Source organism: Gallus gallus, chromosome 5, assembly GCF_016699485.2.
Source record: "Gallus gallus isolate bGalGal1 chromosome 5, bGalGal1.mat.broiler.GRCg7b, whole genome shotgun sequence".
NCBI classification, from domain to species: domain Eukaryota; kingdom Metazoa; phylum Chordata; class Aves; order Galliformes; family Phasianidae; genus Gallus; species Gallus gallus.
The window spans coordinates 57,576,651-57,589,993 of NC_052536.1; the positions used below are offsets into that span (position 1 = coordinate 57,576,651).

At 45.9% G+C, this 13,343-nt stretch overlaps 1 protein-coding gene across 9 annotated transcripts in view; it reads right to left on the reverse strand.

The window, feature by feature from the left end:
• The window catches only part of MAP4K5 (mitogen-activated protein kinase kinase kinase kinase 5), a 59,691-nt gene that overhangs the window by 14,112 nt on the left and 32,236 nt on the right, over nt 1-13,343 (reverse strand). For 4 of the 9 annotated variants that reach the window (XM_046942602.1, XM_015276744.4, XM_015276742.4 and 1 more), the window contains exons 6-18: nt 12,945-13,000; nt 11,673-11,720; nt 11,540-11,582; nt 9,995-10,067; nt 8,976-9,107; nt 8,430-8,492; nt 7,270-7,351; nt 6,638-6,754; nt 6,230-6,308; nt 4,699-4,757; nt 3,715-3,779; nt 993-1,037; nt 71-113 (exon numbers count right to left, since the gene is read on the reverse strand). In XM_046942602.1, coding sequence (XP_046798558.1) covers nt 71-113; nt 993-1,037; nt 3,715-3,779; nt 4,699-4,757; nt 6,230-6,308; nt 6,638-6,754; nt 7,270-7,351; nt 8,430-8,492; nt 8,976-9,107; nt 9,995-10,067; nt 11,540-11,582; nt 11,673-11,720; nt 12,945-13,000 — 905 coding nt within the window. Of the gene's footprint in view, nt 1-70; nt 114-992; nt 1,038-3,714; nt 3,780-4,698; nt 4,758-6,229; nt 6,309-6,637; nt 6,755-7,269; nt 7,352-8,429; nt 8,493-8,975; nt 9,108-9,994; nt 10,068-11,539; nt 11,583-11,672; nt 11,721-12,435; nt 12,754-12,944; nt 13,001-13,343 lie in introns of those variants that run through there. The other 5 variants (XM_046942603.1, XM_015276745.4, XM_046942601.1 and 2 more) reach the window with 2 other exon arrangements.

Genomic DNA, 13,343 nt, shown 5'->3' on the forward strand with positions numbered 1-13,343 from the left:
AAGGGCAGCACTGCAGAGGCTGCATGAGTGGGGCTTTGCTGCCTCAAACCCTTGAAGCCCAGTCACTTACCTTAGGAGGTAGTGGAGGTGGCCCTGCTCGCTTTAGGGTTGACCTAAAATGGAAAGATGCAGTAGCTGTCTTAGTTAAACCAACAACATAAATAGAACTGCTTGAGAACAAAGACTGTAAATAAGAGAAGCTAAATGCATGGAAAAGACTGACTGCAGCTTTGCACAAATGGAGTTAAACCAGAAGTCCAAGACTGGGGGGGAGGAGGAAAGCATGTTAATGTTGTTAGAGGTGTTGTTTTTAATAAAAACTTACATTCTTTCACAAATGCAGCTGTCAGAGAGCATTGCATGATAAGCACATCATACACGCTAAGGGACCGGTTCTCTGAAGGCACCACCCTCCCACTACTTGAACGTTGCTTTTGTGCTTGTTTTACTAGAAAATGCTTCCTGACAGTGAAAATGCAGCATTTCTGGACCAGCCAGTAAGTCACATCACAGAGCAGTGTCCTCCCCACATTTGTCAAAGTGGCAAAATAAGATCACTGGACATCTCTGAACAACAGTCCCAGCTGCACCCAACAGTTCCCAGCCACTCCGTGCAGCCTGCAGCTTTTGTTCTGGCTCAGTCCAACAGAGGAGCTGCACAAACCCCCCAGAGCTCTGCAGGGATATCTGCATGCCCACGGCCACTGTTAGGCCTGGATGGGTTAGTCAACGCCAAGTCGACTTGCAAGTCTCAGGTGCTTCCATACACCCCAAGGGGGGAGAGCAAGGAAGAAAGCATCGCTGTGCATACGTTCTCCAGATGGTCAGACAACCAGACAAGCGTGCGTTAGACCTTGGAGCACAACCAGCCTTCACTTTATGAGTGGCAAAGCTGCCTGCAGCCTTTTAAAGGAAGAGCTTTTGCCAGAGCACTGCCTGCTTAGCCAGAGCCACACAGCGAACGCAGCTGCACACGAAGGAGGTTCACTCACTCTTCAACATCTTCGCTCCCATCGCCAAACTTTGTAAGCAGTCCCCTAAATGAAATGTTTATAAAGTTAAGAGTTCTGCTCTGAGGTCCACACGTGCAACCAAATCCACTGGTGATACCATTCAGAACGAGCACCTCCCAGCCCTTCTTAAAACAAAGCACTCTCACTACTCACTGCATTAAGCCCTCTTGAAGTTGGCACAGTCCCTTCCTTCCCTCCCCACCTGCCCCAGGAATCATTATAGTTCTCTTCCACACCTACTGCCATCAGTACACCATTCCTTTCCCTATGTGGCACTGTAAATATTGCCAAATGCCTACTAACAGTGCAATTGAAAAGGGGAAAACAAAGGAAGCTTCTGGGGGACAAATGGAGAAAGGGTGCAAAGAAAAAGCAGCAGCAGATGGCCTCCTCTGGTGCCGTATGCCCAAGACACAGCCTGCTTCCCATCACTGCAAACTGCTGTTGCAAAGCTACCCAGGGGCAGGAAGAGAAACTGTGACTGGAGGCTCAGGGCAGCCCTGGGAAAATCATTCTGAGACAAACACAAATGGGTTGAATTGTTTAAGATGGCAATTTCCAAGTTGTGTCTAAAAAAGACACAGATTACGTGGATTGCATGTGCAAACACATTCCTTAGGATGCTGTTATGGTACTGTGAAGTCTGGGCTTCTGCAGCCAGCAAGACTGAGCTGGAAGGGGCTATCCAGGCTGCAGAAAGCCAGACAACCCAGGACCCTGCACACAGAGCCTCGGCCTCAAGTGCAGAGACCTGAATGCCATCAGCATGCATCCTTCCATGTCACCCAGCAAGGAATGGGGACAGCCCTAACAGGAAATGGAAACGTTACACAAAAACTAATGAAAGCAAATCTGCGTGGCCGCACAATTTCCCTACAGTGTATTCATTCCAAAGGAAAAAACAGCTGTCAACAGGAACTAGCAAAGAACTAACAGAACAAAGGCCCACCCGTCCACAAAGCCCACCTCCATAAGGCAACAAATCTGTACAAGAAGTCATTTCTAAATGCTACAATAACACTGGGAAAAGCCAGCAAATAAGTTCCACCTCCAGGTACAACGTTTGCTGTGCTGATTTCCAGCTAAGTGATTTTGGAGTCAAACAGATCCATCACCTTGGTGATAAAAGCCCCAGCTCGTGGAGAGCTGCAGTGCACAGCCCCTCTGTGCAGCCCTGGGCTTACACAGCACTGCTGGGCACACATGAGCTCTGCATTTCCTGTTCATCTGTTTCAACTGGAAGTGGACTCCAAGTAAGCGGTGTGCATTCACCATCCAGCAACGTTATGACTGTTCTCCTTTCAATGAGAGGGATTGTGTAGGAAACCTGCGTCTCTTTCCAAAGTTATAGCCCTAGAAATGTTTGCTACAGATACATTCATTCTGCTTTCACGGAGTCTGGTTTAGACACCATTAGAAACGCTACAGAATCCCATCAGTAAGTTGCCTTGCAGGAGGACAGGAAGATGGGAACTGAGCCCACCTCCCTCCTGCTGTCTGCACAGAGCTCACTGCTCACTACAAAGGCTTTCAGGCTCACAGGGGTCATGCAAACAGAACAGGAATGAGAGAAGTGACCATCACTAATGGACAGGCAAAGGCAGGGCCTTGAAGGCCTCATGGAACTTGTACTATGATGACAGTGAGATTAGAAAAATGAAATGAACTTAAAAAGACCCAAAGGCAATCTGCACGACGCTGTCAGCCAGCAGCTTATGCAAGACCTTATCTTCAAAAAAGCCAAAGAAATGCACTGCATGCTGCTCAGCTCCAAACAACGCTGGGAAATGGGCTCTGTTTGCCTGGTCATTATTTCAACCTGAAGAACATCTTCCCTGCGTGCACACATCGCTACTGCTGAGCTTTCACACTGCTGCTCACAAATTCCAAATCCTAGAATGGCCTGGGTTGCAAAGGACCCCAATGCTCACCCAGTTCCAACCCCCTGCTATGTGCAGGGTCGCCAACCAGCAGCCCAGGCTGCCCAGAGCCACATCCAGCCTGGCCTTGAATGCCTGCAGGGATGGGGCATCCACAGCCTCCTTGGAACAGGTTGCCAAAGGAGGTTGTGGATGCCCCTTTAAAGGCAGAAGGCGGTAGTCTGCAGCCAAAGGAAGCCACAGGCATATTAAATTTAGAGCTGTGCTCCCTCACTTCAGCCCAAATCATAGCTCTGCCTCCAAGCCTGCAGCCTCAAACCCTGCGCAGGGTGACGGCACCCCCAGCACTCACAGCACTGCATGTGCAGAGCTCTTTTCTGCTTTGCTTACTGCCAAGCCCTGACTGCAGCCCTGACTGCAGCCACAGGATGTCACAGCTACATAAGCAGCTCATGAGAGAAGGATGAGGGCAGCACAGGATCCTGCACTCAGCCCCTGCAAGGTTTCTGCCTTTCCTTCCCCAAATCTCTGGCAGTGTTATTTCAGCAGGGCTGGCAGACCTGGATGCTTTGCTTTCCATCTACAACAAGTTTGAAGTAAACCACTGTTCATCATTAAAAGAGATTAAAATCCACTCCCAAGACAAGGACCAACCAACTGCAGGACAACTGCAAAGCAGGTGAAATTTCCTTTCACTTTCTTTATTTCTAAATGGACTCGAGCTGATGGTTTGGTTTTCCAGCTCCATGTTTTTTTCCTTCAGGCTCCATTTTCTCATTAAGCCCCACAAAACCCAAGGTGTTTTTAAACTCTGTACTCACTTGCTGCTTCCACCTTCAACAAAAGGATTCCAATGCGAAGCAAAGTCGGTGCCAGCTGCCACAACCTGAGGATGCAGAGATGGTTATTGTTTATTCCCCTACCAATCAGAACCCACAGCACGAAGAGGCCTGGGACATTCCCATGCGACCCATAAGAATAAAATAAAACCCCCAAGTGAGGTCACGTTTTACAGTACTGTTACAGTTATTGAAAAGATAATGCCTCCTCCTTTGGCTCAGACTGCAAAGCAGCATCTGGGAATGGCACAGCACCAGCAGCAATTAATAAATTACATGAAAACAACAATTTATGGTGAGAGATGGATTTTCCAGCCGGGGCACTTCCATGACACTCAGCACAGCACAGCCACCCCCAGACTGGGAGCAGTCCTGTCACTGGATATGGACCGAGGGGACCTCATGAGGAACAACACGGATAAATCTCAGAAGTCCCGCCCAAAAAGGATGAACTTTGTTTAAAACACAGAAATGGGATTTTTCTGGAGCATTGAGGTCTCCAAATGAGTTACTGGCAGCTGCTGCTATTCACATAGAAATGGAGCCCTTGTACACACAGCCACACAGAGACCCAAAGAAGGCTCACTAACTGGTCTGCAGGAAGCTGCTGAGAGCTGGGATCAACAGCAGCAGCTCATGGGGGCAAAAACCCTGCATGCTGCGCTGCGAGGAGCAAGTAGCAAATCAACTCTGATGACAGGAAGATCAGAGACTGAGATGCAGAGCAGCCTCTTCACATTATCAAAGTAATTGGCTCTTGTAGTTTTTCTCATCTGAGCACGACTCTCTGCACAAAGCACAGAAGGCAATTCATTTTCTTAAAAATGTGGTGATTGTCTGGGGCCCGGGGGTAGTCTTGTCATGACTTTGTGCCTCAGACACATACATACTACTGAGAGCTGAACTGCACAACAAGGAAAGCCCTATGGTTTTAAGAAATGAAGGAAAACCCAAACTTGTCCTTACCATTTCATCCCGAGCTTCTGTTTCTTTCCGCAGAGGGGGCTCAAACTGGAGCTTATCAACTACAAAACATGACGTTGTCTGCTTTAATACACTCAGCATTGTGCTGATGCTCTTTCAGTGCTTACTGCAGCAAAACACATGCTGTAGAATGGTGCAGGAATGTTCATAACATTTAATGGGACTATGAAACGACTATCACTCCACGTCCCATTAGTACCCAAGTGCTGAAATTTGCAAGTGTGAAACACACAGGAAGAGATGAAAAGTAATACCAAGTTGTAATATGAAAGCACACTAATATGTAGCTGTGTAACCACACATTATTTTTAATGCATGTGGGAAAAAAAAAGTAAAAGGCTTTTAACAGTAAGCCTCCTAACAGTGAGATGTATGTGACTCAGAGCAGCCACTATTTATATTAGCACAGGCATTTGTCCAAACCCAGAAAGAGAGTTTCTATGCTCAGAATTTCATCTCAGATCCAACAGAGTAGAGCATCAATATTGTTTTAAAAGAAAATAAAAGGTTTTATGAAAAGAAACTGCACGGAGTTGGCACACACCCTGGTGAGGACAGCTATTAAAATCACAAGTCAGGGTCAAGAGAAGGTTTAATAAAAGAATTTGAAGCAGGGTGAAGAAAAACACAAAATCACAGAATGGTTGGGTTGGATGAGGACTGCAAAGATCATTCAGTTCCAACTCTGTCGTGGACAAAGTGCTACCATTTTACTGTATCCTATCATAGAAACACAGAGTCCTAGAATGGCCTGGGTTGCAAAGGACCACAGTGATCATCTCATTTCAACCCCCTGCTATGTGCAGGGTCGCCAACCAGCAGCCCAGGCTGCCCAGAGCCACATCCAGCCTGGCCTTGAATGCCTGCAGGGATGGGGCATCCACAGCCTCCTTGGGCAACCTGTTCCAGTGCAGAATAACAGCTAATGTAGTCATGTGAAAATATACCTTTCTAATTATCAAGATTTAATTCTAATTATCTTAATTTTTGAGGTTTACCAACAATTAGTGATTTTGTTATTTTAAATAAGGCTTAACATGCAACAGAGGTCACGGAACTGGAAAAGCTACATTGGCCATAAAAGATTTCTGCCTAAACATTACTATGCAGCAATGAGATGAAATGAAACAGAACAACGTACAAGTTTTAATTTCAATTTTGGCAAAATGGTGCTGGCACTGCTGCCCAGAGAGCTGAGGGTGCCCATCCCTGGAGGTGCCCAAGGCCATGGGTGGGCCCTGGGCAGTCTGAGCAGGAGGGAGGTATCCCTGCCCATGAAGGGGTCAGGGCTGGGTGGGTTTTAAGGTCCCTTCCAACCCAACCATTGTGTGATTCTATGAAAATATTATTGCAGATTCATGTTTATGCACTGTTTCTTCTGCTTTGGTTTATCGTATGTGCCAGCAGTGGAACAGACTTTCCAGGGTATGCAGCTGAACAATGACCCAAACATCCTCCTATCGGTAGAAACAAAGCAACACCACCACATGGGCAAAGTACATTAAGAACTTACAGTTTATCTCTGATGCTGTTCTTTCTGCCCTAACATTCCTGTTTGTAGAACGAATTGTATGGCGAATAACAGAATGAGGCTGCAAGGAAAAGAAAACACAAAAAGTTATGTGGTTTTATGTCAGATCTCAATCAACAATCAAACCAACAAGGAGGAAGAAGAGGTGTTGCAGAGTTGCATACTGTAACATACGTTGCCTTTGTCCTAGCCAAGACCCTGGACCCCACTTCCTAGGCAGAAGTGTGACAAGCTCCGCTATGATGTCCTGGTTCCTCCAGCACAGCAACTTACAGGAGCTCTAAAGATGGGGCAGTGCCCCTGTCAAGTTGGGGTCTTACATGGTGAGAGGAAAGCAAGATATTTAAACAGCATTTTTACCCAGAGCCAGAAAATGAAAGATGCTCTTACCTCAAAATCATCATCATCCACTTCACTGCAGTGTGTGTGGTTGTCAGGATTATTAACTTTGTCCAACAGCTCAACTGCTAAAGATCGTGAAAGGCCAGGCTGCCCTACAAAGCTATGCTAAAACCACAAAAAAGAACAAGTTACAACATGCAGTTGATATGCAACTTGAAATAACAAACGTTCAATTCTGAACGCCACTGAATTTTGCCTCTTTTCTGGGGGCACAACTATTTCTTTAGTGACAGCCCAGTGGCTATGCAGTAACTCGGTCAAATGTAGTAAGACATGAACAAATGTGAAGCAGATCAGTTTTCTGTTTGTGTGGCAGGAAGGGTCGACATCTACATGGCTACGCCTTATGGGCTGATGCACCCACCTGTACAAAGGACAGGCTGAAAAGAACATGAGACAACTTCCTGCAATTATCCCTACCAAATGTCATATAACTCCTTGTCCCCGAATAAAACCTTGCTACTTCTTGCAGTTGACCATTGTCTCTTTCATTCAGATTTCACCACATGCTGTAGGATCAGAGAAAGAACACTGCTCCAGTTTGATTTCCCATTGACAAGTTGCTCACTTTGAAGCAAGAGATCATTTCTGGCTGTTGCAAAATGTCTCCCGTCACTTACAGCAAGGAGTCTGTCTGCTGTTGGTCTCTTCTTTGGATTTTTTGTAAGTGCTATTTTGACAAAGTTATGGAATGTCGATGACCTTAAAGAAAGAAAAATGAGGTTTTATATTTAATTTCTCAGGAAGATATTTCTGATGTAAATGTAGTTACTAAACAAAGGGATGCACTAAGTTACAACGCTGCCTGAGTACCTCAATGCACCCCAGGTCTGAATAATTACGTTACCAAGATAACAGAATAGGGGAAATATAAATCCAACTACTGGAACGTGCATGGCAAATGTTTCAATAGCACACAGAAAACAAACATAGGACACAAGGCACTATTTCAGCTTATTCCAGGGCCAGTTGTTACAGAACTAAGCATTGGAAATAAAAACTGTGACTCAGGTATCCAGCAAAGCCTCAAACTCAGGCAAACCAACGTAACTGTTCTTGGCTACAGATAGGAAAATAAAGTACAAAGTTCTAGGCAAAGTTCAGTCTTTAAACTGGTTCTTCTTCTGTGGACAACATTAGCCCAAGTGTGTTTGATTTTGAATTATGTCCTGCTCTTGGAACAACCAGCAAGTTGCTTCTCACTGAGCCTTCCTTCAGCTGAGGTCACATCTCAAGCCACTGAGTTTAAAACCAACCTATGCTACTGTACACAGCCTTCCGGCTGCAGTAGTGACAAGTATGAAGACAACCTATGAAGAAAAGCTGAGGGAACTGGGTTTGTTTAGCTTGGAGAAGAGAAGGCTCCAGGGAGACCTCATTGTGGCCTTCCAATACTTGAAGGGAGCATATAAACAGGAGGGGGAACAGCTGTTTGTGAGGGTGGACGGTGATAGGACAAGGGGGAATGGTTTGGAACTGAGACAGGGGAGGTTTAGGTTGGAGATGAGGAGGAAGTTTTTCCCCCAGAGGGTGGTGACGCACTGAACAGGTTGCCCAAGGAGGCTGTGGATGCCCCATCCCTGCAGGCATTCAAGGCCAGGCTGGATGTGGCTCTGGGCAGCCTGGGCTGCTGGTTGGCGACCCTGCACATAGCAGGGGGTTGGAACTGATGAGCATTGTGGTCTTTTCCAACCCAGGCCATTCTAGGATTCTATGAAGCATTTTTTTGTTCATACTGTCTGTCTACAACACACTGAGCAAAGAAAAGGGCTTCACCTACCATTTCGCTTTTTCCTTTAGCTTTGGTGGTTGAAAATTACTTTTGGACATTAAGAACAAAGCCCTGAAGGTAAAGGAAAAGAAATGTTATTAGATGGTGGAAAAAAATCCATTTTCATTCCGGTATCCAAGCACTTTAAATTAATACTTTATGATAAGAGCCGTGATGGTGACACTGGATTACAGCCTGTACTGCGTTAGAGGACAGACATGGTAAAGCTGCTGATTTTCTTATCTTCAAATAAAATCTTTTTAATGCCGTGCATAATCCTGTTAAGCGGAAGGTTATGGTTTCTCTACTGATTTATTACACTTAATCGCAGCGTTGCAGACACCACAATTAAAAAAATCATTTTAAATCTCCATTTAGAATTTCAATTCTAACGTTGAGGCTTTAGCTTCAGAGCGGAGCCTTCATCACAGACACGGCTCATGCAGCAAGGAGCTGTTTGGTGAAGGAGCCCTGAAGAAGGCTGCACTGCGGGCAGCAGTGCCTGCTGGGGCCGAAGGTACTCAGCGAGGAAAGCAGGGTGCCCTGCGCACAGACCTCATGGGGTGCAGGTCAAACATGGGGGGCTGAAGCTCCGCCAGCTCGATGGCTGTGATGCCGACCGCCCAGATGTCACAGAGCTGGTTGTAGCCGCCGTTCTTCTCCACCGCCGCAACCTCTGGGGCCATCCTTCAAAGAGAAGGCAGCACTCGGTCAGAGAAATGAGACAGACAGGAATCACTGCCCGCACGTGGAGTCACGCAGCACGATAGGAGGCCGCGGTGCAGAAAGCCCCACCAGAAGGCTGCTGTGCCTCCCCTCAGCCGGCAGCAGGGGAGGAAACACAGAGGCTGCGTGTTCTACCTGAGGTCACCAACCCGCCAGCAGAGCTAGGAATAGACCCAGAGCCTCATGACTCCTGCTGCAATGCTTTAATGACCAGATAATCTTCCTGCCCTGCGTCCTCCTGCTGCGGGATAAGCAGGGCAGCAAACAATTAAATGCCATTGTCTGGATTAAGCTGCACGTACACATCGAGTTAGTGCTAAGAACATCACCCTAAGAGAAAGGCATCTGGAAGTGTCAGAACTTAAAAGCGGTTAATTTACATGCATAATCCAACTCAAGATTTACGCTGATATGACTGCATATTCAATGTTGTCTTACATGGAAAATTAAGTACTAGAGATGATTAAAAGATTGTTTAAAAACTGTTTTTCTGCTGTGCAGGAGGAATTGTGAAGGAAACTGAAAGACATCTTTGAGCTAACTGACGAGAAGAACAAGAAGTCAGTAAGAAACTAAATGGCCATTAGGTTGCCCAAGGAGGCTGTGGATGCCCCATCCCTGCAGGCATTCAAGGCCAGGCTGGATGTGGCTCTGGGCAGCCTGGGCTGCTGGTTGGCGACCCTGCACATAGCAGGGGGTTGGAACTGGATGGGCACTGTGGGTCTTTGCAACCCAGGCCATTCTGTGACTCTGTGATTCTATTATGCATTCAGAACCTGAGCTCTTGGCACGATTTGCAATTACAGGCTTAGCTTTGCAAGCACATAGCAATGGGAATAGTTTCTTACCAGTAAGGGGTACCGATAAATGATTTCCTCTTTGCAATGGTGGCTGTTATTTTTGCTGCTACACCGAAGTCAGCTGGAAAACGAAATCATCACTCATTTAGAAATCTGACTTTAACACTCCCATTCCATTCTAGGAAGTGCCACGTTATGAAAAAGCACTCTTTCCTAATGCAAATTAAAAATCCATTCAGCTTCGACAGCTAAAGATTAATAATAAGATCAGCCAATGACAATGAAGAAATACTTTTGAATTAAAGCCATTAGTTTCTACATACAGCTCACTCACACTCCTGCTCCTCTCCTCACTGGTTTTCCATCTTAGCAAGCAGCAACCTCACAAAATTCAGTGGGTATTCAATGAAATAGTCGAGAGGAAAAGCAGCTTTGTGCTTTGGAAACAGTACTACTTCTGTTGCTTAGAGGGGGGCCATCTGTTCTTGCTTCTGGAGATTCAGTCTAGGGGACAATGACCCCTTACTGAGAGCTCCAGACCATCAGGTGGTCTTACAGAGCCCAAAGTCATTCAATCCACCTTTATTTTTATTGCATCTGTAGGGTGATAGCTGGAGGATAGTTGTGGGCAGATCTAACCAGCTTGGCAGGCAAATGCAAGGTACCGGCATGAGAGCCAAGTTTAATGGAGCTGGTGGAAGCTCCTATCAGTTTCAAGGTTTTTACTTTCTGAGGGGCAGCAAAGTCCCACAGCCACTCCTGTTTGAACCCAGGATGATGACTGTCTCATTCTGCCTCCCAGGATGTCTCCTTGTCTGCCCCCTCCTTCCTGAAGAGCCCTCACAGCCCGTAGGCTCCTATGAAGAGGCGGCAGACAGGCAGATGGGGGGTTTGACAGAAGATCTGGCCTGCCATTGCCCCTCTAAATGCAAAGTGGCGTTAGAGGAAGCCAGCAACACTCATCTCTTTGAGTGCTTGTGTGTGGATCCCAGAGTGCTTGACAAAGGAGTTTCCTCACCTCCACCTGCATGGAAACACCCAATGCCATACGCTGGGCTGGAGGCACAGCCAGGAACAGACCCTGCATTGCAACAGGCTGCCAGGTGCAGAATTGCCCTTCTGGCTAGGAACATACCCATCAATATCCAGGTAACCTCAGACCCAGCGAAAGCTGGGAGGCTTCAGGGCTGGTTGGTTGGGAAAAGCAATTACTGTAACTTCATAACAGAATGCAACACTTCTCATCTCATCCATGTGCCTATGACCATGGATACACACTTTCTGCTGTCAACAACTGCCCTCACAGCACTCTGGGATGTTCTTATACCCCAAAGTGCAACACAAGAGGTTTGTGCCACAGAGAACACTATCTAATAAAACTGGTTGCACCAATACAGGAGTTCTGCTGTAATGTGCTCTACTATCTGTAGGAATCTCAATCATTGCTGCTCAACAAAAACAAGGCCATATTCTCACCAAGAGAAAATTCCTGCCTTAAAGAAAAGCCAAAAGACCATTTGCTCAACTCATGATTGACTGCATCCAAAATCTCCCATTTGCTTTCTGTCTTCATATTAAATTCTGGCCACTTACCTAACTTGACATCTCCATGGTCTGTTAGTAGAATATTTGCACCCTAAAACACAATAAATAGAATATTAAAATGCGTGGTCAGGAATATTTTCCTGCAGTAGAAAGCTGAAGGGTTCTCAGAGTTCCAAGTTACCTTTATGTCTCTGTGCATTTTGCCCTTCATATGCAAATAAGCGAGACCCTGGAAATAAAAAGAGACAAAACCCTTCATTATCACACGTGTTAACAGACTGCAAAGCCAGACCCATTCAACCAGTTTTAATTACTGAATGTATTTCATTGGAAAATTAAATAGTTGAGATTTGCAGGTAGGAAATGTGCTGGGTTCTGTTCCTCATCTCTCCCAGCTCCAGCCAAGGCATGTGAAGATCCATTTAATCAGTCACTGTTTAGCATTTTACGTTGGTAAATGGACATTTTCAGACAAGCCTCCATGCGCAGCATGCTCTCCTTGATTAAATTAGCCATATTTTTGTCATCCTGAAGGTTTCAACAAACAGGTGCTCGTGCAGCCATCGAGCTGCCCGTCCTGCAATACCAGTTCCTGCAGCAGCAGGAGATCAGGAACAGAAGTGCCAAGCAGGTGATTGGATGGGCCCGCACGGCTGCCTCCAGCAGTGAGCAGTTCAGCCACTGCTACAGGGAAAGGTGTGCAGCTTCATGATACCCTTCTGCAATTATCCACGGATGCAGGCAGCGGGGATGGAAATGTTCCTTGCAGAAACACTCTGTCTGCATCGCCTTATCTTGTATTTCTACAATTATGGGCAATCAGAAAGCAAAACAGTCGTAGCCACCTGGTTGTAATCTTTTTTTTTCCTCTATAAATGATTAGAATTTAACGCCACATCTTTTTTTCAATTTAATTCCATTATTATTATTACCCAGTTACTTACCCTCGCTTACTGGGTATTAGCTGCTTTCTGCAACGACGTTCAGAACTTTGTCCTGAACAACTTCTGCACTGAACCGCTGTGTTAGACAAAGGCATGAAAACTGCCCAGACAGCAGTGTGGTCACAACCTGCAAAGACCTGTCTTCCACATTTTCAATGCCACCACCAGGATCACCACGGAGACAGGAACAGGACTGAGTTTTAGTACTTCGGTCCTGCAGTGGGATCCACGGAGACATCCACTCATGCACCTTTGAAAATTACAGCATGAAAGAAGCACTGCTCTGACAGTGATTCTAAGCAAATATTTGCACAACCCTGCTGTGCTTCTTGCTAATTTTCATTTATACAATATGGAAAACTGTCTGATTGGTCTCAGGTTGACCCCCAGTGCTCGCAGATGGAAGCGATGGTACTGCACTGTCTTCTGATACCACTCATCTTCTGCCTCTACTTTTGTACACAGTCTCTATCATATATGGCAATAATACATCTGCAGAAGTACAGTACCTGCAAAGTCTCTCTGCAAACATATGCAATTTGTAGCTCTGACAGAGGTCCCGTTACTGAAAACAAAGAGAAGAAGTGTGTGAGTCTACAGCCTGTAGCATGTAAATAACACTGTGAAGCAGCCAAAAAAGCAGTACTGCCATGAAAGTGAAGAGCCTTTTTTACATGGGCGGTATTTTACACTGAGCTGAAAAGAGGGTTCTGTTTGTTTGTTTTACAGAAAGGCCTTCTGCAAGAAAAACAACAGCGCATTAACAGAAGACGACATTCACAATGAGATTCCGTATCTAATTAGCACCATTTCTGGTTGTAAACTTCTTAGAGGTCTTTTTTTCCCAGTGCCTTCAGAAAAAGGAGATCAACTACCACTGCACACCAACACTGAATGGTGCAGGGCTG